The sequence below is a fragment of the Myiozetetes cayanensis genome, unplaced genomic scaffold (genome assembly GCF_022539395.1).
Source record: "Myiozetetes cayanensis isolate MyiCay16 unplaced genomic scaffold, myiCay2020 scf12, whole genome shotgun sequence".
In the NCBI taxonomy this organism is placed as follows: domain Eukaryota; kingdom Metazoa; phylum Chordata; class Aves; order Passeriformes; family Tyrannidae; genus Myiozetetes; species Myiozetetes cayanensis.
The window spans coordinates 20,992,848-21,020,589 of record NW_026086826.1 but is presented as its reverse complement, the minus strand read 5'-3'; the positions used below and the strand labels follow the sequence as shown (position 1 = coordinate 21,020,589).

The following is a 27,742-nucleotide window of genomic DNA, read 5'->3' as shown; positions in this document are numbered from 1 at the left end:
CTTTTCCTCTCCAGGAGGCAGATAAATAACTGTACTAGTAATGGTGCCATTAAATACTTTGTGGACTGGAGAGGGAGTTTAAGAAGCTGCAGGGGTGAAGTTTGAAAAGAGTAGAGGAACTGAAATGGACACAAACTTCCATTTAAGTTTGGAAATGTTTGCATTTAAAAAAAAAAAAAGAAAGACATAATTGTTTAGGAACAGGTTCCAAGCTGAAGACATGAGTTTATTGAATGTCTGAGAGATTTGCATTTAAATACAGTTAAAAAAAACCCAAACATAACCCACCAACACACCCTGAACAGTATTCTATATAGAAGTCTCCAGTATTTGTATAACAATATACAACACCTAAATATGAAGGTTATATTCCACTTAAAATAGGCACAATTAGAGAATCAGTTCATGAAGAGTTGTAACTCAAGTCAGAAGAATAAATTACTAGGATGCAGTTTTATTTAAAGCTGGATTTCTATATCAGCTTTCCTAAAAGATCTGCTCAGACAAGAAAATAATTGTTTCTAGTAAACAAAATATCTAATCTATGACAATTAGCTGTGTCTTTTAACATAAACCACAAATCTGGACTATGGAAATTCCCTTGAGTATTACTTAAGTAGCTGTACAATGTTTTTTAAAAGTCTGTTTTCCTCAAACTACGTGTAGTTTTCCTAGTAAACTTAAGTGAGCTACCATCTACTTACTAATGGTTTCAATGGACTTGTCAGCAAATGTAGCAAGGGTACTGAAAGCAAATAATGTACTCGAATATACAAAGCAAATAATGTGTTCAAATTTCTTGCATTGTTTGCTTGCAGCAGGATTTGTTTGGTATGAGTTAGTTATGTGACAGGAAAGGGAAACTATAACGTTCTGAGAGATAGTTGTATACCAGCAGTTGAGTAGTTTCTGTTTAAAATTCCTGTGGAGAACAGACATGGATAATACCACACTTCTATTAACAGCAGCTAGAATAGAATCTTTGCATTAATTCTTTTAAAGAGACTATAATTAACAGAAGGAAATAAAAGTATTTAAGTACCAAAACTGAGAAATAGCTCATCTTCTTCATATTCAGTAACAGTACTCAAGCTTTAAAAATCTGAGAATTCCTTAAAAATACAAATAAAAATCTGTTTAATAATTCTGGTATGGATTTCTAGAAAACAGTCTGCTTTTTCTGATTTAACCTACTAAATATGGCCTACTTCTACTTCAGTTAAAAGGTGTCAAACATCACTGAGCAGAACTTGAAGCATTCTGAGCTTTCAAAAGTGGCCACTTTTATTCCTATTTATTCCAAGCCTTACTGATAAACAGTACCACTAAACGTAACAAACTTAAAGCCATTTGCAGTTTACAATTAATTACACGTGTCACCTAACACATCCCTTTAAAAATGGATTCATTCCTATTCTCAATGAAAATTTAAAGAGATCTTTCTTGCCTGTCAGGCAAATCACTACTTGTGCAAATTTAAATACAGTACATTGACTTTAATGCAACAGTGGACAGATGGTGAAGAAAGAAGTGTTCAACAAAGATGTTGCACACTAAAACTTTTCCAGAGTGCAGAGTATGTCTACAATAAAGTGCTTCTCTTAACAAGTTATATTAATAATAGTATAGATGTTTACCTAGTTTTAAAGCTTAAATTCTTAGTAAATTCTTTGATCTCCCCGTACGTCCCCAATCCCGCAAGGCACGTTCAGAACACAAGCAAAGCACTAACTGTGAAGGATTAAGCTACAAGAAAAAAAATTTAAGTGGTAGTAAACTACTGACTAGGTTTGTAAACAGTACCATCCCACTGAATCTTAAGGTTCATGCATTGCTGGAGTGAGTTTCTGTGGAAGCAGCTTCTGTCCTCCAGATGTAACAATCAAGCCAGCTTTCTTGCTAATACTCTACTGAGCCTTAGTGTTTTGATGTGGATTCCCACTTTTTTCATCACTTGAACAGAAAACGTCACATTTGATGCATTTAAACCTGTGGACTTGATTTACAGTTAACACAACTGATTACTGGCTGGTTTAGATGTATTTAGCTTTGGGGTTTCTTTAAATGCATGTGAAGTTCACCTCTGCTGTTCAACCTTTACCATGAAGTTGTGCTCAGTTCTTGTAAGCTTTTGGTTCTGTTAAAACCTAGCTGGGTGTTTCGTGGAGGCCACAACATTGGCTTGATAATGACTGACTTGATAGAAGTAATCTGTACTTCTACAGCTGCTGTAAGACTACAATGGCAGGTAGGATCAAACTGAGTAATTGCTTTCTTCAGGTGCATTTAAGACCAACTTTCAGAAGCCTCATTGGAAAAGAAGTTATGAACAAAGTACATCTGCCACAAGTGATCTCTTGTATAAAATAGTGACATGGGACTCGCTTCATCATGCTTCCACAAATGAAAAAGTAATTCCATTAACATCAGATAGAGCTTACAAAAACAGTCCAAGTGCTCTCACAAGGTACACACAGTTAAACACTGCCTTCATACCACAGAAGATGATGCTCTCTGAGCAAGAGGCATTCCATTCCTTTTCCGAGAAAGATCACATTGAGTTAATTTTGTGTTTCTCAACTCTTGCAACAGAGCAAACAAAACTAGAAGTATCAACACCAGGGCTCGAAGTTTTCCTCGTCTGTCGTTCTGGTTTAGCGTTTTATCACCACCTGCTCATAAGCTCCAGATCCTACTCTGAAAGTTTGAAAGAAATTAGTTCAATGTCAATTTAAATGGAAGCTAAAACAGCAAATGTCACAGAGCAGCAATTTTATTGTTTAATCAACCCAACCAACCAACACCCTGCCAAAAAACCCCCAACAACTCCCCCAGCCAAACAGCTAAATGTGAAGGGTGATTATTACCATATCTCTGAGTCACCTACAGTTTAATGCATTAAAGTGTTTTTTGTTACACCAAAGCCAAAACAGAGAATGAAAAGTAATGTTACTGAAAAAGAAGTTACTGTTGGACTTCTCTCTAATTCCTTAAACATGACCTTTAGGATACCCCTCCCCTGTATTAGCTGTATCATATGCAGCTAATATTTTTAATACAAATTAATACATAAACAAGTAAATTATCTAAAAAACCAGTAAGTGATAGTCATCCTATGTTAGAATACAAGAAAAAACATCTTCCAGTCTTTTGTTCATGCACTGAAAAAAAACCTCGCTCACCCCCTCCACGTGACAGACCATAGTGGATGGTTTTCCATGGCAAATTGCAGTACTGTGTAAAAAATGAATTGGGCAAGCTCTGCCTTGGTTTAGCAGTGTGCCTGGACTGTTCTGGCAAGTAAATTAGGACTGATCTCTCTATACTGCAGTAGTGTGTTCTGAACCCAAACACGTTATCTGAGATAAACACTGGTGTGCTCGGTTTGCAGATAAGCCAATTAATTATCTCTGAACCATCAGGATTGCTTGCATGTATCAGATGCAATTACTTTATTACTTTCAACACATTACTAGCTGCCTTTATACCTAACTTCAGAAATAACTGCTGAAATACTAATGCTGTGCTAATTTTTTGAGATAAAAACGTTGAGTTACATTGGACTGTAGAAACATGATATTAGAGCATATTCTTGCCTGTTTTTCATGCTTCTAATCTGAGAAGATTAATACATTCAGGTCAAGTCATAGAGTATTTGAAGAGGGTTTAGAGAAAAAAAAAAAAAAAAGTCTCTTGTTCTGAAACAACTGCAAGAAGATAATTTGAAGCAGATTATCAAAGCAGAGAGTATAGGGCTCCAAATAGTGAAAGAGGAACAAACCACTGAAACAAACAGTGCAACAGATGGAAACAGGATTTGTGAGAAAAACCAAACTGAAGAAAATTTGGCTTGTTATCAGGAAGACATACAAGCTTGATACTGTAAAGGTAGATGTATAAAACACTTATAACTTTCTTTCCACTCCAGTGGAAAGGCTGTAGAGCTAAGATTTGAAACTGGTGTCTGTTTCCCATGGTGATACTGAAACATTGCTCATATCTGACAACTTTGGAACTGAGACTCTCCAGGAGCTCTGCAAGTTACAGTTCTTACGGCTGACACATCAGTTCTGTTTAACACCCGTGTGTTCTGTTTTAAAAGCTGACAGTCTAGTTCTTTTAGTGCTTTTAAGGGATGCAAAATAAAAAGACACAAAGATCAAGAATATAGATAAAGAGTAATTGCTGTATAAGATGCATTTTTATTTAGCATTGTCTGTGGATTAGTTGTTTAAGTTACATACCTGTTAGGTAGATGATGGCTTCCAAAAGAAGTGCTTCCACCAGGGCCCACAAATAATCTTAAACCTTCTTCTAAAAGGCAAGTGAATTAAAATATGTTAGCTATATGTTGCACTAGCTAAAAATAAGTAATTTTGAATATACTAGCTTTGTGGCTGATACTTTCAGATGCAAGTATTTTAATTAATGAAGAACCAAACTTCATATGGTGTAGGTTGGAGGAACTACTTTTGTTGTAGATTTGCACCTGCTCTTTTATTAGTAATTATCTGGGAAAGTTCCCTGAGTCATGTAAGGGTTTTTTAACTTTTGGGAGACAGGGTAAAGCAGAAAATGTAGTGATCCATGGGCACAGTCCTTACAATTACAAGCAACAGGGACTATGAAGAGAGTGGATTTTCCTATGGCCTGTAATGTACAGTCTTTAAGCTTCCTTATTTATCTCCATACCTTCTGCACTTGAGTCTAAACTGAAGTCTTGACTCTGAAGTATTTTTTCAACTATATCATCAGCATCAACTCTGGTAGCATCAACCCTCTTCAGCTGTGACTCCACAGAGTCTTGCTTTACAGGATGTCTGCAAAAACAAATATATTCAGAGCTCTTAGAAGTAATTTGTGTTTTACTTCTGCTAGATAAGGCCTTCAGGTTAAGTGTACCTGCACTGTTTTTCTGAGGGTGCATCTTCAGGAGATGTATCAATGTTAGCTTCAGTTACTTTGGGCTCAGTCTCTTCACATGGCTCTAGAATGCTGCCAGTTCCTGTTGAGGTGCTCCCCACCGAGGTGCTCCTCCTGTGGCACAGCTCAGACAGACTGGATGATCTGGAGTGACATGTGCTGTATCCTGTTGGGAAAATGCAGCAGAGTTGGGTTAGGTTGTTCTCCACAGCCAAGGTCCATCCTGAAAGCAGAATTTGTGCTTTGTCTTCTTATCAGGAAACTTCAAAAGCCCTATGAATGTACGTGCATACCCCAACCAGGGAATTCAGGTTTTGAATTCTAGCACATGCCATTTTCTTTTTGTTCTAAATAGCTCTTACTTCTTAACAAATATCATGACAAATGTCGTCTCCTTCAGCTTTTAGTGCTACATCTCTATTTGCAAGTTGTTTTTACACAAAGGTGATGTGAAAAATCTCATTGAGATATGTTAGTTGAAGGGAACGAGGGCAAAAAGCACTCTGGCATCAGAAGAGATCACTCACTGTGATTTTAAGAGGGGGAAAAAGCGTTACCTTTGCCACACCTGAAACTCCTAGGAAAAAGCTTTCAACTTCAAACCCTTTTTAAGCATAAAGAATATTTATTGTCTACTGTGTAAACCTGTGGAAGTAAATAACCCCCCAACAACTTGTAACAGAATTGTTAACAGCTACCTGACAGTTTTGATTGCTGACTTGCATAGCTTGATGTTCTGGAATGTCCACATGCACCAAGTTCATCTGGGACAGAGGCACTCTTTGATGAGATATCTGCAACATATGCAAGTCAGACAAGTGTTCCTAGAGCCAGCTTTATTGCTGTTTTGCCTGTAATCTTGATTAGATTAAAAAAATCAGATTTCCTAGAGGGGATTAGAGACTTGACACTGGTTTTCTACAAACCTTTTGGAGATTCAAGTGCTGCAGAAATACCATGTTAATGAATAGGCATTCCTTAAAAAAAAATACTCATAATATGTATCTGAGTAAAACAGAGAACAACCAGAGTTACAAAGACTTGTATGAAATGTAGTTCTAGATTTGTCCACAGTGTCAGCATTGAAGAGGTGACCATGCTTTCTCTGGTATCATAGTAGAATGTTGTGCCAGATGTTTTCTGTCTGGGAAATTACTGTGGTTAAGAGCTTCAGCTGTGTTTGGAGTAGAAACTAATAAGCCATGGAAGAAGGTTCCTTTGTGGGCCAACTGTCAGCATCCCTTTAAGATTTGAAGTATTTTGTACATCTTCAAGCTGTGAGGTCAGTTATAAAAGCATTGAGACATTAAGAGCATTATTATTTACCTGCTATACCCAGATGTGCTACTTTTAAGTTTTCTCCACCTTTCCTGTCTTCATGCAAGGATTCTGATTCTCCAGCAATTGCTATAGATGTTGCTGTGGAAGGAGGCCTGTAAGGAAAAGGTGGTTCAGATTTTATCATAGTCCCTCCAAACTGATTAACACATAGTTCTCCTTTCCAGTAAGTTGGCATAATTCATATTGAGCATCAAGTTAACAGATCTACAACTCTGTTCTGAAAAAATGCTGCCTAGTCCCCTGTGGAAGAAAAAAAAAGAAAAAAAGCTTTTGCTGTTGAGTTTAAGGACATTTTACAGAATCCATCTGCTCAGCCCTCAGGCTTCTGAGGATCCTGGGAAGGGCTTTTCCTTTTTTGATCATTGGTGGAGTGATATGTCTTTATTTTGAAGTTCTTACTTATTTATTTTTAAGTGTATGAATCACAGGATAGTTTACATGCTAAGAATATATGTAATTCAGTACTTCATGGAATCCATGACAAGATGATAAGTTAAAAACACCCCAGATGTGCACAATATGACAGTTGGCCAGGTTGCCTGTGTGCTGTGATGCAGTCCTGGCTTTGTTTCATCTGTTACAGTACAGGAGGAATAACCCTCCCACTCCTAACGATGGGGCCTATGGCACCATCTCCATGTATTTTCCACTAAATTTTACCTCCCACAAGATAAAAAAAGCATCGTGTATGACATTAATTTAAAATCTGGTTCAATATTAAAGACCTTTGAATAAAGCTTAAATGCTTGTTTGAGCTAATGCCAAGACCCAAAGGGATATAAAACCTCTAAGTTTGTGTTTGGCTACTGCAAAAGAAACTAATAAGAAAATGACAAAGTGAAAGCAGTCTTCTCTTGCAAACCAAAATACATTTCGAGATGTTGCCTACGGTTTCTGTAATGCTTTGTTATTTTCTACTTTGAGAACAGAATGTTGGTGTGCATACAAATGGATGTTTGTTGACATTTTTAGATTAGACATATTCAATAAATCAGGCACTGTCTTTATGTACAGTAACATGTCCCCTCTTATGTTTGAAAGTGAAGAGAGAATGAAAAACAGCACTACTGGAAATACAGTGTTGTGTGAATTAACTGCCTAACTTCTGAAAGAAGACCTGAATGCTTTCAGGGATGTCATCACACATCAAAAACATCAAGCCTTCTAGGCTTCTTCGTAAAATATGTAGCTGATTTCAGATTGTGAAACTGTTTTAAGGTTTATTTTTTCATTCTGCAAAGGACATCTGGATTAGATAAATTTTTTTGTTCTGTTGTGTTGAAAGTTTATGTTCCAGGAAATGGTTATATCACCAGTTTGGCAGAAAATGCCAAGTCTGAATAACTTGAGTTAGGGATCCTTTCCTAGGGAACCAGAAAGCTATTTAGGTACTAATTTCAACTCCTTCAGTACTAGACAGTAAAAAAAACCAGAAACACATTGTTTTATTGGTATACAAGAGTAATGATTAGTTGCCTTTGAGAAATTGTTTATCGGTTCCACTGACATATTTGTTAATAGGTCTGACTCTAAAGTAAATCTACTAAAACTGCTCTAAAGTAAAAGAGGTGCTGAATAACTAGGGACACAGAAAGGTTTTGCCCAATCAAACAAATTCAGATAACACCCTCTTGCTATTTATTCAGTAAGCACAAGATGAGATTCTGCAGCGTTTTCTTCGTGCAAGGGGACACTGAAGAGTTCATATGGTGAATCACCTAAGTTAGAGTGGTGAAAAAAACCATAGCAAAACTATTACATTTCCCTAACTACAGATTAAGGAGAGTGAGGCTGAGGATCCTCAATGTGTGTATTTTCCTAGCTACCTCCCCCCTCAGATGGTACCTCCTGCATATTTTACTAGGTTGCATAATGTCTTTGCTAACTAAATATCTGTAAGTGCTTTCTCTTGTATTAAGACACATCACACTTCTGTTGTGGGGTTTTTTTTCCCAAAGGAATCTTTTAAAATCATAAGAGACTTGTGAATAAAAGTTACAACAGCGCATTTTCCAAACACAAGTATGAGTCAGATCACCCCATATCAGGTATATTTATATAAAGTTGCTGCAGGAACAGTTTGCCTTAAGTTTTATTTTAGATTTTTTCCAAACTTACGTTTTAAAGCATGGGTCTCCAGACATCAGCTGCATGTTGATCAAAACCTACATGTTAAGGAAACAAAACCCACTGTAAGAAAAATGAACCCAGTCTGTGACACATACGTGGTCATGTCACTAAGTTATACTTGCCACAAATGTTAAATTTAAGTAAAATAAAGTGCCATCATCACATATGCAAACTATCACACTTAAGCAAGAAGTTACATTTTTTCCTTAGTAGGCATGCAAACAACACAAAATAGCATTTAAAGTAACGTAGTTACATGTACAAGAGTCTGAAAAAGACACATGGATCAAGGAGAATCTTAAAATCATTAATAGTTAAGATGGCTTCAAGGGAAAAACAGAGACAGGAAATCTAAAACATTAATGAGCAATGAGAATATTGTTTAGAACAGTGAGTGTTGAAGTGTGTTCTTTGCTGAGAGTGTTTAGCAAAACTGCTGCCTTACAGGAACGGGTTGTGCTGACATCAGACCCAGCAAACCCACACAAGGTAAATAAGCCACAGGACACAGTGCAGTGAGACGGCTTCTTGGCCAGGTCAAAGCCATCAGTTACAAGTGTTCTGGATGAAGCCTGTGATCATCAAAGAAATCAGAAAGTGCACGCATCCTGAATAATATGGGAATCTTAGCCTAGTGTCTCAGTAGGAAAATAAATTTTTTATTTTCAGGTTTTGGAGCTCACTCATTTTTTTTAGCTCCATGGACTAATGGAAGAGAATGGCAGAGGGAGTTTCTTTCAACAATCCTCACCAACTGTTCCATCAATTACTATTAAACAGAAAACAGGAAAGCCCCAGGAGTCATGCAGGTGTTGAAGCTGGCTGATGCATAAATAAGCCAATTAACAGATTCACTCTCAGAAAGATGCAGAGGAAGTTGCCCAGTCTTAAAGATATTATGAATTAACCTGTTCATTTTTCAGCTACCATTAGAATACTGTGGGCAGACAGGGTCTGGCGCTCGGAAGATTTCGGAATGTACGGAAAGCCAGGGATCCCTGGCTTTCCGTACATTCCGAAATCTTCCGAGCGCCAGACCCTGTCTGCCCACAGAATACCTTTTGAAAGCTTTCCTTTTGCAGTTATCCAGCTCCATTTCAAAGGGTAGGACAAGTTCTATTTTTGACCACATGGATTTTGATGATTGTCTCTAAACAACACTTTTGGTTTTACTTTAAATAGCTCTCCTTCTAGAAGGAGGTCCAGCAAGTAAGTTTTAAATTTCATTAAGTGCTTACTAATACCACTTGTTCTCTGCTTTATTACTTTAAGTATGATAAAGGAAACAAATTACTTTGAGAATGGAGTTGTCTTGTCTTGTATTTTTGGTATCATAACCTTCCAGTAAACAGCGGCGAGTGGTATTTCCTGATCCAGCAAACTCTGCTAGATTTAGATCTGCAAATCCCAGCTGTTAAGAGAAAATGGTAAAGTTACTGGTAAGCATATGACTAAATAAAGGTACTTGCAGCATCCCACACTGAATGCCACTCAACAGCAGTTTCTCTCAAATATGAATAAGAGGATGCCAATTAAAGGGAGTGGCCCCAGGCACAAAGCAGAAAACTAACTTGGAGCGTCAAATTCAGCATAGTTCTGTTTTCAGTTAAAAAGTTAAAGTGCCAAAAGAGAAAGGTAATGAGGAGAATTTTCTTTAATTTTTAATGTAAACACCCGCTATTTTTAATCCTTTCCACATAATCAAATTGAAAGAAAAAAAATTTGGTGGTATAATATTGTTATACAACTTATTAAGTGCACTGATGGAGAGTTCCAACAGCACTGTGTCACTATAATGCACATAATGAAATCATGGGTACTGGAGTACTATTCTGGAATTACTTTAAAAGGGCATAAAATGACGAGAAAGAAAAGCTTATCTGTAGGCAAAATTACCTACATCTCCATTTACCTTTGCATATGCCTTTCCTCCTTTCAATTCCTAGGGAAAAAAAAAAAGGAAAAAAGACACACCATTAAGCCATTAAAGATACTGACTCATGATTTATCTTTTCTTTGTTTTGTTTGGTTGGTTTTTTTTAGAAAAGCAGATACTAATCTTGGTTTTAAAATACCTCACCATACATGCTAGACTGTCCTGTGGTCACTTAGACTTAGTACTCCTAATGCCTTTGGTGCAGGCCAGTGAGACTCTCATCCTGGAGGGGGGGAAGAGCCAGTGCCTGATGCCAGTCAGCATTTGGCTCTTGCAAGGTTTGGCCCCAAAGGTAGCACGTGCTGTGTACAGAATTCTGGTACTTAGCACAGTTCAAAGCCTCTAAGCTTACTGCTGCAAGTATCAATCTTTGTAAAGTTTGATGACTTTATGAACAGTGATGAGGGATTCCTTTGGTGCCCCGCTGGAAAAAAGAGTTCTTTTCAATAAGAACGTAGAAACCCCATGAATTAGTCAAAGTAAGGTAATTAATAACACTACTACAAAATTCTGACTAAAGGCATACCTGACATGGTTGCAGCTAAAGTTTGCCTTGTGAAGTTTATCAGACATTCCAAAGTTAAAACAAGTGAAGAAGGAGCAAGGAAAAGAGGAGAGGAGGGGGAAAGAGCTACTTACCTTCCGTACAGACACCCTGCAAGTGCAGGTATCCAGAACCCCTGTTGTGGCACTGGCACTGATTTTACACATAAATAAGAACTTTTTCTTCCAGCGGACGCAGTTTGCCTGCACCACCTCCCTGCAAATAGAGAGCATATGCTTAGAATTAGTTGGATATACGTTCACAACCATAAACTGCAGTAAGACAGCTCAAGAACAAACACTGTTTCCACTGTCTGCAGAATGGTCACTTCATGCAAATTGTGTTCCAAAGCCTGAGTAATAATAATAATCCTCCATTCTTCTCTTTGACCAGTAACTGTCTCAAACCTTGAACACAACAGAAGACCTCCAGAAAAATTAAACAGCCGTGTGTTTTTGCAAATGAATGAGACCATAATTTCTCCAGTTTGCCTGAGTGAAGTTTTCCTGAACATCAGCTCTCAGGCACTGTCTTCCAAGCCACTGAGCTCTGCACTGTGCTCGAGATACCATCTTTGACAAGTAGTTTTTTAATACAGAGAAAGGGAGCATCATACAAGCAGAACTAGTTACATTTGAGACTTGGAAAAGTAGAAAGGACATGATGTGCAATAACCAGACACAACGTAATGAACTTGGGGCAAACAGGAATTTCAGCTACATACTCAGATTGCCATTTGAGAGCAGAATGACATATCTGAATGGATTTGTTCCTCAGAGGAGGATAGCAGTCTGCCAGTATGATGCAGCTGAGAAAAAGGCAAAAATGTAGGATGCTTTCAGCTATATTAATGTCATTTTGTAAGGCTCAGACAGAACACATTATTCTGTTGGGCCAACTAAGCAAGAACAGACTCCAAAATAAACAGGTACAGGAAAACTCTGTTATCTTATAAGAAAAAAATGCATATAATAAAAGTACACTGGTGATTCAAACACTTAAGAGACCAAATAACTTTAAGTCAAATGAAAAGTGGTTAGGACCAAAATAAAGTATAACCAAACACTCACTTGAAACTGAAAGTTAAAAGGTCTCAAATCACAGAGCAGGTTTCAGCCTTCAAATAAGAGAAGAAGCAACAAAAAAATCTTACTGTATTTTACAACAAGGTTGGCCAGTTTGTCAATAATGGCATGTAAGGACTGTGACTCTGAGGGACCTGCCCTCAGTGATCAACAGTTCCTTTCTAGCAGTATGTTTTTAAACTCAAAACTTGGAACGGTGGAGAAACTGAGATAATTTCTTCTACCACTCTAATCATTCAAGTACAGTCTTCACATATTACAGTGATATTTGTCCTTTTTTTCTCTTCAGTTTTTCTAATGCATCCATTCCTATGTTTTATATTAACTTCTTATTATTGAAGATCCAGTTTGATGTCTTTAACAGATCGAATTCCATGGTTTTGCATAAGTTGGAGTCAGAGTTCATCACACCTATGGAAAAGGGAAGAATTGCAGGGCACTCACAAAAGCTCCCTTTGCTCTGCTGCTGAGACAGGCAGCTACAGTCCTCCCTAGCAGCTGGGACTTCCTAGGGTAGGAATAATCTAGCCTGCCTAAAATGAGTCAGTTTAATGACCACAACAGCCTAACAGATTCTGATGATGCGACACTGAGTCACATTCAAGCGTGTGACCCAAAGGGAACATGCTCCCTACACCCACTGCCGTTCAGCTGGTACGTTTTACATCGCAAACTTCTCTGTACAATCCAAAACCAAACCCAACCAACTGCCCCCACTCCCACTGAACATTCTTCTAATTCCATTCTAAACAAGAACATTTTGGCATATTTTAATTAAGATAAGTTTTTAGTGAAGAAGAGTATCAGCTAGCTATTCCTGTTATGTTGGAAGAAAAAAAAGAAAAAAAAAGGTCAAATAATCAGAGCATTTAACTTAAACAGTAACATCTAAGTTTATAAGATTCTTAACTGAAGTGCAAGGCCTCTAGAAAATAAACAGCTGTATTGATTGGTTACTATGGAAACGAACCCAGATAACTTGTTGGCAACTGCGCTACAGGCACACTGGGAAAGCTTTGCTGGGGAAAGCTTTCCGCTCTGAGTCAGCTTCCTATGAGCCTCCAGTCACTTTACCACATGCAAAGCAAAACCAGTTGTTTTCTTAATCAAAAACGTATCTTAGTTACTAAGATTCATTCAGATACATACTGGGTTGTAGTGCTTTGGTGTGATTTAATGAATGCTGTCAGTAATATGTAACCAAGAATAAATTCAGTTAACAGATATTGTAAGACAAAGTGATTCCAAAGCATAGTTTAAGTTACCATCAGTTTAACAAATTAATTTTTTCTTTAGAGGGACAGTTCCACATTGACTAAATTTCAAATGCAAGATTTCAGCTGTAAACAAGGAGAAAACATGTCATCATGTTGATAAGATGGCCTGAGAGCAGCATGGCTGCTGCAGCTCCGCTCTCCAGATCCAACCAGCAGCAAGGCTGAAGATATATTTATTGCTGGTAAGCACCCACAACCAGCACACACACAGGTCACAGGCACACAGAGCACTCACAGGCAGCCAACCCACTCCCCTCTCTGGCTGAGCACCATAGAGCTCTGCTAGAGATACGTGTGTGTGTGTATATCTATATCTATATCTATATATATATCTATATCTCCCAGGCTACACCACCTTGTCCACAGCTATTCCAGCTTGGTCCCTCCTGGTGGCATTTCCATACTCACACACCTGCATTCACTGCACAGGCACACAGGTCTCTGACTCCTGGTCCCACCCCTGTGGCTGGCTCTGGCTTTAACTCATCTCTGCTTTCCAATCCCGGCACTCAGGTGCTCTGTCCCATGATCCCAGGCCAGCTGCTGGCACAAAGGACACGCAGGTCCTGTGACCCACAGTCCCACTCCCACGGCTGGTACTTTGGTCTGCTCACTCAGGTCTGTCCTGTTGCTGGCACCACAGACACCCAGGCCCCGTGTCACCAAACCTTGACTCCAGTTGCTGGTACTCAGATCCCCACACCCATACACAGTGGACAGAGAGCCCTTCCCCCAGGAAGGAGTTAGAATGTAGTTCAGTATGAAAATACAATAGACAGTACTGATTAGAAACAGATTGATTAGACAAATGTACCAACCAGCAAACTATTTACATTGAACTGGCCCTTTTATCTAACTCTCTGTTTCTCCCACACTCGTTCCTCCTCAAATCATTTAAACTCATCCCTTCCTCCACTTTCAGTTCCTCCCCCAAATGTCCCATAATAAGGCTCTTCCCCTGTATCCCATGATGTGTCTCATATGCAGCAACTCCCCTCAGTCCAAAAATTTCTTCAGTGTTAGTTTGACATGATGGGTTTCCTGCCTGGACAATGGGGCTGAGGCTCTCCTGGGACAGCCCTAGGAGGGGCCTGGACAGGGTGTCCTTTTGTCTAAGCCCATAATTTCAGTTCCCCACCTGCCTCTGTGTCCCTGGGCTTGCATAGATGGGACTTTGATGGGCTGATGGCTCCTGTGACAGGATTGGGAATTCTGTGTTTCTTCTGCTCAGGAAGAAATACAGTTTACTTTTCCTTTAATACTCTGTTTCCCCCAAGCCAGAGGCATAAAAGAACATGCATTTTCTCCAACAAAAACATTTTTTCCTAAGCATTGCTGAAAACCTGAACAAAACCAGTCATTTACAAACAGAGCTTCAATGTTTCACAAATTTCAGCAGTAAGCAAACAGCTGCTCTGCAGGAAGAGCTCCACTTGTTTACAGTGCACAGCTCCCCAGTTAATTTGCTGTTGGTACATGCAAAACTCAAACAGAGCAATCATTTTCTATGCCACGTGTTTTTACTCATAATAAACAGGGTACATCTTTAGCAACACATCATGTCAAGAATTCCTTATGAAATATATATAAAGTCTTTGCTGCATGGATGAAAAACTGCTGGTTACAGGCAAATGCAGAGACCTAGAAGGGAATTAGAACTGTGAAGGGCAAACTGCATTAGCAAGACTGTAGTCAGCGAGTCAAAGGAAGTGATTGTTCCCCTCTGCTGAACATTTGTGAGACTGTATCTGCAGCACTGGGCCTGCTTTAGGGGCATTCTCAGTAGAAGACAGACACTAACAAACTGAAACAGGTCCAGGGAGTGTGAGATGACAGCCTGGAGTCAGGGATGAGGGGGATGAAGGACCTGATGCAGGAGAATTTGGGAACATGGGATTTTTACAATCTGAAGACGAGGTGAAGGAAGATCTAATTGCCATCTTCAGCCTTCTCTGCTGAGTTAGAGAGAAGATGGAACCAGATGTTTCTTAGTGGGGAGCAGAGAAAAGAGGCAATAACCAGAGAAATTCCAATAAAATAAGGGGGAAACGTTCACAATAAAAGTGGTGAAGCAGAAGGACACGTTGTCTACAAAAACTGTCATCTCCATTCTTACAGATTTCCTAAAGCTGACAGGACAAAGCTCTGAGCTTCCTGATCAAACTGAAGTTAGTCTTACTTTGATCAGGCAGTTGGACTCCATGATCTCTAGCAGTCCCCTTTGCCTAAATTATTCCATGAACAGAAACAGTCCTTAAAATCTGAAGGCAATCAGGCACTGTAGTGCTTGTAAATGGCAATACTGTGCTCCATGTACTGTGCTGGGGTCAGGTTTAAAAACCAAACCAACAAACCCTGACCAGCTCTTTTTTAAACCAGGCTACCTATTCTGCACACGCCAGGCACCTTAACCAGGAAAGCTTTTCCCACCACCCCTCCCTGTTTAACAGATGCCTGCCCTGCATCTCTTACCAGGAACGTTCTTGTGACAAGTTCGCTGTTGTTGTATCTCTTACCAGTACTTACAGTTACAGTAACACAAGTCTCACAAGACTGAGCCCTATTCAAATCTGCCATAAACAGTTGTGCCCCATGCAAAGTGCAGACTGCAAAATTATTTTGCTTCCTACAGTAGTCCAAAGATGACCCTCTTTAAAAACAGAGAGCTGGTTAACCTATGTTACTGTCGGGAGATAATTTCCCTTTCAAATGCAATGGCAGCAATTGGGAAAAGAATGGTCAAAAGGCAATTTGAGGAGCCCAGTGAGGCAGAAAATGTACTTCCTGGTGTCACAAAAAACAGATGTAGTTTTAGACAGTCGAGAAGGAGGTGGCCAAGCATCACTAGAAATAAGAAGTACTTATTACCTGGAAGATAAGAAATCAATTTCTACAGAAGACATTTATATGCTCTAGCCTATATCTATGAGGAATAAGAATATATTAATGGAAGTAATGCAAGATCTGAGACTTCCTCTCAGGACTCAAGAATGTGCTGGACATAAAAAAAAGACCCCACATCCCTGGAATCTGTTGGACAATGTTTTTATGAAAAACTTATAGTTCTTGGTCACCCTGAATCTCTGTCACAGATACCAATCATAATCAGCTTCTTAGTTTAGAATGTTGCTGTGTAAAAGAATGAAGAGAGAAACATCAGCAGTCTAAATTGCCAGAAATCAGACCTGAAAGGCAGGGGAACACGACCAAATTGAAGACTGCAGCCAGAAGAACACACCAACCAACCAGCAAGTCCTTTCCTTGACTGGGGTGCAGCTGGAAACCAAGCTAAAAATGGAACTACCAGGCTTACAGCTACTGTAGCCTAAATCTACACAGTACAGCATTGAAAGTACATCCTCAAGAAATAAGATCCTTTACTTACCAAAATTTCTTTGATTTCCTCATATCCCATCTGTTCATTTGCTGCTGATTGAGCAACAGCTCAGCCTATGAGCAGTTACCTACTCTGGGGACCCATCAATTATTTCTTCAGCCTGTTAAAATGAGGGCAGTTGCAGAAAGCCCATACTTGTTATATATTTATGTCTACAGTAAAATGGCCATGAATAAATATGCTTAGTATTTGGTCTATTTTAAAGGACCTTAAAATAGTATTTTTTCCTGTTCAAAATATTCATAGGTGTAATTTCTTCCCTGAAATAATCCTCCATCCTTTCATGGTGCATTAGACATTATGTGCATGGTATTTTATGTCCAGGCAGTGTATAGACACACAGAATCCTGGAATCTGCACAAGTGTCCTGTATTAATGTATCCAATTTCAAAGAGAGATCTAGTGACATTGACCCAGGGAAAGACAGAAATTTAGAAAGATGCCTCATTACACAAGAAACCAGGCTTAAGTTAGGAAAGTTTGCTAAATGAAAATGTTAGCATAACTTTGCAATCTATTCGCTGAAAATCCACCCTTGGTCATAAAATCTAAAAATACAATGGTAAAGATCCAGAAGTCAGGTTAGAAAACTATTTCAAAAAGGGGAGGGCAGGAATTGCTAAAACAACCAAGCCAAATCTCCCCCCTCCCACCACTCCCTTCAAGATTTTCCCTGTTTTCGAGTCAAAGCTTATAACCTGTTCATTCTCCTCCGAATTCTGGGGTCCTGCTCTTGCTGAAACTCAGAAATTTCTCCCAGTTTAGACACTGCTGCTACTTGGCCATTCAGTGTCCATGGATCAAAACTGTATTTGGCACTACCAGATTACTTTAAAAGTTGAATAGTTTGTCAGGTAATTAAGCATTTAGCATTATAATACAGAATTTTCTTATAGGAAATACTCACAAATATGCATAGGGATGTTTCAAATAGAAGTTTTCAAATTGGAGTTCTAAAAAACGACATGCAAACACCATGAAGTGATGGGGTTGCTATTTATGCACAAACCAGATCACTGTGTACTGCACTAGAGCTGGTTTTACCTGGTCACACAATTTCTATACACTTCAGGCCCACATCTGTATCAGCTAGAAAAGTAACTGGACCGTGACAAGAAGTCTCCAATAACACAGACCATGTATCCATAACATATTTCTTAGGTAGCTCTTTCTCAGCAAAGATCTGACAATGAAAAAAAACTATCTCTCAGTTGCTTAAATTTTTTTCTGTCTTCATCTCACTTCAGCGATGAGAGGGATGATGTCACAGCAGTATCACATGGCTTGCAGGATCAGGGCTTTAATCATTCATACAGCACGATGCACACAGGACTGACAAGACGATCGCTTCGATCTGTTTTCATTGCAGGTTGCTACATTTGGGCCTTTATTCCAAGGCAACCACTAACCTGTGTTTTTGTGACTTTTCTTTCTCAGTGAGTAAGATTTGGAAAGAAAATGCTAATAATATTAGGGTGGTTATAGGCTAATTAATATGACCCTTTTTATGCCCTTTTGTGGTTTTTTTTTTTTAAGGCAAGAGGCAGCAGGGTATTGGTGTATATGGATACCAAGCTGAGAACTTAATAACTATAGTACTAGACCTCAGTGACAAAAATAAAAGCTATGAAGAAAACAGTCAGTTTCCCTATACTATAAAATTTTTGAAATGAGTTTGTAGATTACTTTGCAAAACAATGGAATTCTTCAAACTTCTTTTATAAGGCTAAAAAGATTACTGCTTTAGGAACATAGCTGCCAGCTCACAGTGAAACTAATAAACATGTGAAACTAGAAGATGATGGCCACTACAAAAAGTTTGCAACTGACAAATTTTGAAATCCTGCCACTCTGATGTTAACTTAATTTCTTCCTTATTTATTCAGCCCTTTGCTGAATCACCACTGTGAAAATTCATCTGTTAATTCTTAAGCCAAGAGCAAAGGCACTCCCTATATCGGTACCGAAGGATCACTGCACAAGAATTCTTTACCTTCCTACCAGCATACCTCAACACTTCTCAGCCCAGCAGGAATGACTTAAACTCACAGGGACCTTGCTATACCAGCATATGTCCCATTGCTGTTATTTTGTAAGCCATACCCTTAGAAAAAGAAAATGGAAGAATTTCTAAACTTCGACTCTAACACAATACATCCGCACAATTTGTTACATCATCACAGTTCCACTGACACTTCCTGCTACATGTACTACCTCCTAGTACATATATTTTAATCTAATAGACCATTCAGAAAGATATGCATGTAGGCTTTTAAGCTTTTAATTTTAGCATCATAAACAGACAAGGCAAAAAAGACTAAGATCACAATAATGTACCAAAACCATCTGCTTGGCTGAAACCAACTCCTTCAAAATAGACATCCTGTCCAGAAGATTTATGTCAGCCTGTGAAAATGACTTCAAGACTTCATGGGATGGAGTAGGACAATAGTCCCACATTAGTGCCTGAAATCATGATTGTCATCATCATCTATTACTCATGAAGAAGTCACTCACAAGAAAAATGTTGAGGAAAGGAGACACGAAATGAGAACAGAACACTGTTGAGTTGAACGCCCTCCAACCACACAGAAGAAAAATTAATCTTCAATTATACATGCTAGTATAATGGAATGAATGGTTAAATGAGGAAGTTCTAGGCCAAAGTTCCGTTTTGATGCTTCATTCTCCTTGATTAATTTTACATACAGAATAAAAGGCAGATAATTTAGAAAGCTCTGTAACAGTAGTATTTTAATAAGAAAATAACTGAATATTCACAGACTTGTTACTGTCTGCTCCCAGATTTCTATGAGATGTTTTCCAGTAAATCCTTTTTGTAATAATGTTAAAGTAATATAATAACCCTTAGAACATGAACAAGTGTAGTGGGAGGGGAGTCTCCTCCTCCCCAGCCCTGAAGCCACAGCACACCCTTCCTATTGACAAGGTTCTGCCTCTGCCTGGTACCTGGAAAAAATTAACACACTGTCACTCCATCTAACCATCACTCCCCATGGACTGGGGAGCACTGACACAGCCGATGATGGCTCTATTGCTGAGACACAACAGAAGGAAAAGAGAAGACATCTGCCTTGCTGCACTTGCACTGCAGAACTGAGTGTGAACCAAGTCAGTGACACACATGACCCAAACACTTCCAGGAATAACTGAGGACTTTTCCATGAAACATAGCTCTCCAGGTAAATATCCACAGAACGAAACACAGCAAGCCACTGTCCGACAGAATAAAACCCTAAGGTTGCACAACTCACATTGGGCAGGTCAGACTATAGACTTGGGAATAAGAAATCTCCTCCCCTCCCGTTACCCATCTCATCAGGCGTTACAGCTCCAGGCATTATGGCACAAGCGACCTGTTTCTCTGGGACAACCCTCGTCACTCAGGGATTCACGTCCCCTGTTACTCCGTGTTTAAGAGCCGCAATATTTATTTTACAACGTTACGACTTCAGGCAGCGAGCGGCCACGCAGACGGGGAGTCTACGAGTGCTCCCACATCTGTTCTCCCGCCGTTGGTGCTGGCAAAGCAGGCGGGACGAGAGGACAGCCAGTCTGCCCGGGGTCACGTCGTGCCACAGGAGCCTCCCCTTCGCCGAGGGAAAAGGCGAGCAGCCTCCAAAAGCCCCGGGGCAGCCGCCCCCTCCTTTCCCTGGGCCCCCGCCCGCCGGGAAACGGGAACCGGCGGAGCCCCGGGCTCGCCCCGAGCCGAGGAGCGGCCAAGGGGCTGCGGAGGCGGCCGGACCGCCCCGGCTCTCGGGGGGCTGGAGCGCAGCCCGTGGGACGGGGCTGCCCGCGTGGGGCGGGGACCGCGCAGCCCCCCGGCTGGCGAGCCCCGGAGGCACCTACCGGGAGGACTCCCCGCTGAAGCTGCCCCCGTCCAGCAGCCGCACCTTGCAGAAGAGGATGCCGTTGACGAAGGGCACGGAGGAAAGCTCGTCCAGCTCCAGCTCCACGCGGAACTTGAACTTCTTCTTTCTCATCATGATGAAGGCCATGGGCCAGGGGCCGCCCGGGGGCCGCCCCCACGGCAGCTCCGCTCCGCTCCGCGCCGGCCGCCCCGCTCCGCTCCCATGCCCGGGGCGAGGGCGGCACCCGGGCCGGGCCGGAGCTCCGGCCGCTCCCAGCTCAGCCCCGCCGGCCGCGGCGCTCCCGGACAGCGCTTACATGGCAGGCGGCGCCTCCCTTTCAAACCCGCCCGCCTCCGCTCCGCCCGCCAGAGCCCGCCCGACCCACCGGGAGCGCGGCCGCCAAAGGCTCCAACGCGGCCGTGCGGCTCCCGAAGGAGCTGGCCCGGGCCGGGGAAAGGCTGTTTAGTAGCGGTGTCCGCTGCAGTGACGTGGCCGCGGCCCCGGCCGAGCGGGGCTGCTCCCGCCCTGCCCGGCAGCTCTCCCGCCTCCGGAGACCCCGCCGGGGCGGTGGGCGCGTCCCGCCGGCGGAAACCTCCTGTGCTGCTCATTTTAGAGAACCCTGACAACACAAAGCGTCATCCAGACCTCGGAATTTCAACTCTGAATTTAGGTTCCTTCTGCTGCAGTTCAAGCCTTATCGGGGTCTCGTGCAGCCGTTCAACCTGTAATTTACAACTAGCGCTGCTTCTCACACGAGCAACAGATGCTCATATTCTTGTAGAGAAGGAGGGTGTGCTCATCTGTGTTTACATTTAAGAACAGTCGTCTGGCTTAGGCGATTACAGCAGCACACGTGACGCTCTTGTTTAATGTACAGTTCAACAACACCAGCATACGCTCTCCAGGGAACAGCTTTATCTCAAAAACCCATTCCAGGGGATTTAAGCATAAAGCAAGCTCCGAGCACCCTCCATCATCAGATCAGTTTTCTCTTTACAGTGTTGCGTAAGAAAACCCTAACACACAACACGCCTTCCCACAACTAAACAGTTATTCACATGGTAAAAAAGAGAATCTGTGAGATTACGCACGGAGTAAGATGCTGAGCCCTGAAATCTTGCAGCTTGTGAAAGCAGTGCTGCCCCTCATTCAGTATAAATACATAGAAACATATTCTTCCTGGAATACATACCTGATGAATAGAGATATCACAGACAATGTGTGGCTAAGCATACCAAAATGTCCACAACTGTCCTGCAGAATAATCATAGGGGGGAAAAAAGGTAGTAGTAAAAAGGAAAAAAGCATAAAAATGGAGTGTCTGGGAAGAAATGCTCTTGGGTTTTTTGTCCTACAATATGCAGAAGAAGAATTTCTATACGGTTTTCTAGTAAGAAGAGCTACATGGGTAGTTCTGACTCCATTGTCAGTTTCACATTCCTAACAAAGAATTCCCTACAAAACTCCTAAATGTCAAGTAATAACTCCAAAAGAAGTCTTTTAATTGGAGTAGAATTAATAAGACATTTTAGAGAGGAGATCTAGGCATTTGGCCTTGACCTAGGCCTTCCCCCTTGAGAACATTTCTTAAGTCTGCCCTAAAGTAATCCTGAAAAATCTTTCTCCTTAACAGACCTCAAGAGTCTACAATGTATCATACAAGGCAACTCTCTGAGTGCTCCAATCATCAGCTCTCTGTTCAGAGATGAAAGTGAAAAGCTTTCATCACCTAAAGGGACTTAAGTTAGTGTTTAGCTGATATCAAATCATACTAAGATCCCCCTTTCTTTAAAGGCTAAAGAACAACTCCAGAGTTTTGTTAAAAACAGAGGGTTCTGGTTGAGAAAAGCAGTTGCCCCATTTAACTGGAAGGTCCAGCACATTAAAATGTAGGAAGAAAAATAGGGTTACAGGCCAGATAAATTATCTGTTGAAGTTTAATAAATACAATGAATCCAGTTATTAAACAATCCCTTAAAGAAAATCTGAATTAATTCAATCCTAGACCCTCACAAATTATTGTAGCCTATTTGCTCTGAGTAGCATCCCATGCAAGCATCTCCCTATATAACTGAATGCCTCAGGAAGCTGTTAAAGTTCATGTGCTGACCTGCAAAAACCTTAATCAGCCTCACCTGAGTCCTCACTCGCACCCTGCTCAGGGGACCCATTTAAGCTCAGCCCTGAGCCATGTAGTCCTTGTTTAAACCTTGGAGCTCTGTCTGCCTGCTGGGGGGTGGTGATGTTGTCTGCACCTTGTTGTGGACCCTGAGCTGCTGGCTCATCTAACTCATCTCAGAGCTGTCTCTTTTCATTGTAGGTGTGCCTGAAGGTGGTTGCTGTTGCTGGGCTGGACCCTGAGGTGTGTTCTCAGGCCTGCCTTGCTGCAGTAGGTGCCTCCTCTCCCTGCTCAGGGGACAGCAGGGTGGGCTCTGGCTGGGGAGGCCCTGCCCTGCTCTCTGGCTTCTTGCACTCATCATCCTGCTCCCGGGGACAGAGCTGGCCCTTGCTGTGCCCTGCCATCCTGTGGTGCTGACTGCTAAAATAAAGGCAAGGGTAGGTGCCAAATGGCTTTAGGAGGTTTGAGTCAAAGGCAATCCTTATCTGAAAAAGCCCAATTCTATTCCAGGGCTATATTTACATTCTGAACCGGTGATTAGAAAAACCCCTCTGTATTTGAGGGGTATTGAGTATAACCCTCCTGACCAAAAGAGCCAAAGTCAACAGTGTCAGAGTATAGATTTTTAAATACATTTAGAATCTTTAATCAAAAGGTTCTCAGAATAGCAGAGGAGTTTTTCAAAGAAGGATGAACATTGTGGGTAATGTACCAATCCTGTGTTGTCATTGATAAAAAACTTCTGTAAGAGTAAAGCACTGGAGTTTTATTTTAGGAGAAATTCCTAAATCTTTAAAGAATTTGGATGTTATAGATATAAAACTTAATGACTCAAGAAAAATCAGTGCTTTATAAAATGCCACAGTTACACCAGAATAAATCAAATAATTTGAAAGCTGTTTGCTCTCCTGAAGAATGTAAGATTTCAGTTACAAAACTGCAGGGGTGAAATAGGGAATGTCCTTTATGGACAGGTGATTCTGTAGACAGGTGAAGCCCAACTCTCTGGGATTTTTAAATCCTCCAGAGCATCGGTGTCTCTGTCATTGCTGGACATGGTATTAATGTGATCTGTGTTCATCCCCTTGGCCTGTATGTTTTCTGCAGCACCATTTTCCTCCTGGGCACTTGATTTCTGACCTGTAGCTCTTTTTCCTGAGAGTGGTGGCATCAGAAAAGCATGGAAATGCTTTCTAGGTTTGACTTTAGATGGATCACTGCTCTGGCTCTAACATAAGGTCTGGGCTACAACCTGTACCCAGATCAGTGCTTTCAGCAGCAGTCCATTGTAAGCACTCTGTCTTGGCCATGGCAGAGATTAATTTGCATGTCTGAAGCGAAATTAAACCGAAAAGTGATGTCTATTGGAACCAAATGCAATGTGTGTAGGTAAAGTCTGTAATCACTGCACTTCTGCTGCTGCTCTAAGAAATGAATGATGAAGTCTCAGTCCTCCAAATGTGTTTGTTCGTGTTTACTACGCAGACCCACAGAGCAGTCTCTCCGATTACCCTGGGAAGGATCGCTGCCTTAATGTGGCCTGGCTATTTAAAGCTGTGCTGTAAACAAAGCTCAGGTAACAGCCCCAATCCTGAGGGGTCTGTGCCCTCCAAAATGGTGATGTGTCACAGGAAAAGTCAGAACCTCTACGGATGATTTAAAATCATGATTTATTAATTTGTAAATTGTATTTAGATGAATTACAGAACTCAATCTTTAAGACATAACCTTTTCATGCTAAGCCAGTCCAGTGCTGTGTGCTAAATAACTACCAGTAAAATGTGAAAATAATAATCTGAATTTGCTGTAGCTTGTTATTATATGATAGTAAGACTCCAAAATATGCTAGTTTTGAAGAATTATTTTATAATAATAGTTTAAAACTGAGCTAATTATATTTGTATAATGAAGCAAGTATTCATTTCACCCTAAACAAATTTAAAACACTGAACTTTGTCTTTGCCTTTTAAATATTTATTGCCTCTGTGTTTGTTAATTATATCCTCCCATGTGGGACCTGAAGACTGCTCTATCAGGTGACATAAAATTTCTGGATGACCATTTTTTTAACTGTGTAGCAGAACTGGATTTGATCTCATCATTTAAAAATTACTCCCCTGCAGTCCTTGGAGTTAAGCCAGAAATGACTTCTGGCTCATGCTGTATAAGATTTTCAAAATTTTAAGATTATTATGAGGAATTTCCTCACAGAAAAAGAGCTACAGTATATAGAGCAGACACCAAATGATGCAATTCAGCTGAGTTACCTTTTAGTCTATTAATAAAATATATCAAGTCTGCTTCTAGTCTCTGAGGTTTTGTGATATTTATAGCACTTCATCTAAGTGGATAGTATTGATGTAATTTAAATATTTATTGCACATGTGTGGATATAATACTAATTAAAAGCTTTTGTTCTAGAAAGTTAAATGGATATATTTTTCTGATATGTTTTGGATGTTCTGATCAATGTTAAGATAAAAAAGCCTTATAACACTAAAAACAATATAAATGTTACAGAATTTTAAAGTAAGCATTTAAAATAAGGTATCTTGAGCAAAGATATTTCTTGGCTTCGATGTCCTTCGCAGCTCTATAGTTCCTTCAAGCAAGGTAAAAATCAGTAGTGCAAAATTGTGAACTATTCAAGATTCCTTTTTAATGAACAGGGACTCTGTAAATGATACAGCTCCAAAACCTGCCATAGAAGACCATTTGTAGAAGAAATTGTAGTTATGGTAGTGCCTGCTTCCAAGTCATTGGCAAGACTCATTTTTTTTGTTGATGTAAATGAGGTAAATCTCTGGATTTATGGTTGTGATCACTGTGTCAGTGTCACTGCAGGAGGTTAATTAGACCTAACTAGTGTCTGTATCTTTCAAAGAGCAGTGGCTTCCTCAGATTTGTACCTAACAGTTTATCTATCACCATGTGCAAAATACCTGAGACTCTCACCTATTTGTCTTATTGCTCTCAGCCAGTCATCCTAAAGTCAAATCACTTAAACCTTCTGCACAGCTCTGTGGCTATTTAGTCCATTTTCAGGGAGACCAGTGCAAATATGAAAAATTAATTTCACTGTTGCATCACATCATGGATAAACAGTTGGGCCAGTGATACACAGCCAGCACTTCCAACTTCTGCTCTGTGTGCAGAATCTCTTTGCACGTGGGCACTGTCTAACCCTCAAGCTGTTCTCTGCCTCTTCTCTGTGGCCTCCTCTTTGTGTAGGAATACACAACTCTTGACAGTACAATATGCTCTATATAAATTATAACTATGCAGGATGCACTTATGAAAGCCAAGCCTGCCAGAAGTAGCTTTTTTTCTTGTTGCTTCAGGAAGAACAAGTGCATCTCTTCCTCGATTACCTTGACCTTGGGACTATTGACACTAACTTTTCACATGTGTTAAGGAGAGGTAGAGTTTTTAGAAAAAAAAATCAGTATTTCATTGTGCTTTTCTTGTCTTGATCTTTTATTTATGCTTTGTACATTAGTCAATCATGCCCAATCAAACTCTACTTTCAATGCACACTGCAGATTAATTATAGTAGATGCTCATTGAGTCCACAAAGTTCTATGTATTGCCACTTAAAGTAACAATTATATTTAACTGGTTTTTTTATAATTGTGTGTATGTAATCTATACCTATACACTCTGAAGTTGTTACCAGGATAGTGTGTCTGTTATTATGCTGCTAGGACAGATATCAGCACTCAGTGCCTGCAGTTTCTGGTGGGTGTTTGCGTATGGCTTCATTGATCCTGTGGAAACAATGAGCTGATGTTGAACATGTAAATGCCATTAGCACACACTGTAGGTAAAACTGCCTGAGGCCAGTTGAGCAGTGTGCTCCAGCTGTTTGGTGTTAATTTTTGAATGGATCTAGTTCATGTATGGTCTTAATGTACAAGGACAGTATTTAGTATGATACCATATAAGAAAATAAGTGTAACTCATCAAGACCTTAGACCATGGCAATGCTGGATATTAGGAACCTACTGACAGGCAGTGGGAGCTTAGAGTAGCACTGTTTCATTCCCACAAATGTCATATATCTATGGATTATGTTCAGTAATGAGTAGAGATATTATTTGCACATTCTGAGTAGTGATAAAAGAGAATGTTGCACTCCTGAACTTCATTAGATAAGGATGTAAGGATGATGGTATAAGGAGAAAAATGGAATCAAAGGCTGTACTACTTACCAGTATTACATCCCTGGGATACAGTGACCCTCAGCAATACTCACATTCCTTATTCCAGGTAGGGTGAAGTATGTTCAGGCTCTGCCCATTCCAATATACAACATTAGCTGTGCTAACAAAGTAACACGTTTGTATTTGGATCTGCTTTGTTTCGCATATTTACAAGTTAGGTGGAGGTAGCAGAGAACATTCTTGTCAAGTTTCCAGATGACCACAAACTGTGGGGGACCACCTGATGTGCTCAAGTACAGGGCTGCCATTCAGAGAGACTGTAGGAAAGGGGTGACAGGGACCTTATGAAATTCAACAAGGACAAACATGAGATACTGCGTATAGGAAGGAGTAGTCCCTTGCAACTGTACAGGCCAGGGAGCAGCTCTGCTGAGAAGGACCTGGGAGTCTTGGCAGAGAGCAAGCTGAGCACGGGCCAGCAGCACCCTGGGCTGTACTAACAGGAGGATGGCCAGGAGATGGAGATTATCCCCTTCTACTCTGCACAAGCTAGACTGTATTTAGACACTCTAGTCCAGGTCTGGGCTAGAAAGTCATGGATAAACTGGAGAGTTCAGCAGATGGCCACCACCATACCTGGGGGCTACAGCACTTGCTCTCTGAGGAGGGGCTGAGGAAACTGAACTTGCCCAACCAGGAGAAAATAAGGCTGTGGGGAGGGACTTAAAAGGAGGTCTCCACATTCTTGGTACCTGCAGAGAGTTTACAATGAAAAAATTATCAGGATCCTTGTAGTGGGGTATGAAGGGATGATAAAAGACAGCAGGCACAAACTGAAATGAGAACAACTCAGAGTGGATCAGAAGGGAAAATCTTCCTCCCTGTGAGGACAGTCAGGCTATAGGCCAGGCTGCCTGGAGAGATTGTCCAGTTTCCATCCTTGGAGGTCTTCAAG

General features: G+C 40.6%; 1 protein-coding gene across 2 annotated transcripts; it reads right to left on the bottom strand.

The window, feature by feature from the left end:
- Positions 1 to 205: 205 nt before the first annotated feature.
- Positions 206 to 20,905, bottom strand: EEIG2 (EEIG family member 2). 2 transcript variants are annotated; one of them, XM_050306701.1, is made up of 11 exons: positions 20,504 to 20,905; positions 10,970 to 11,090; positions 10,307 to 10,336; positions 9,689 to 9,805; positions 8,383 to 8,429; positions 6,250 to 6,356; positions 5,622 to 5,717; positions 4,903 to 5,089; positions 4,693 to 4,820; positions 4,245 to 4,314; positions 206 to 2,697 (listed from the first exon to the last, which is right to left on the bottom strand). In XM_050306701.1, exons 1-11 carry the CDS (start codon positions 20,650 to 20,652, stop codon positions 2,655 to 2,657), a joined length of 1,095 nt encoding a protein of 364 aa, XP_050162658.1. In that variant the 5' UTR covers positions 20,653 to 20,905; the 3' UTR covers positions 206 to 2,654. The 2 variants fall into 2 exon arrangements, with proteins under 2 accessions (XP_050162658.1, XP_050162659.1); XM_050306702.1 differs by having other exon boundaries at positions 20,548 to 20,663.
- Between the last annotated feature and the right edge of the window lie 6,837 nt (positions 20,906 to 27,742).

Bases quoted from the DNA above. Each gene is read 5' to 3' on its own strand.
- EEIG2 (XM_050306701.1), bottom strand. From the start codon at position 20,652: ATGGCCTTCATCATGATGAGAAAGAAGAAGTTCAAGTTCCGCGTGGAG. The intron at 9,806-10,306 runs GTAAATGGAGAT...TTCTCTTAACAG, and splicing joins GAGGAAAGGCATATGCAAAG to CTGGGATTTGCAGATCTAAA. The intron at 6,357-8,382 runs GTAAGTTTGGAA...TTTTCCTTACAG, and splicing joins GGAGACCCATGCTTTAAAAC to GCCTCCTTCCACAGCAACAT.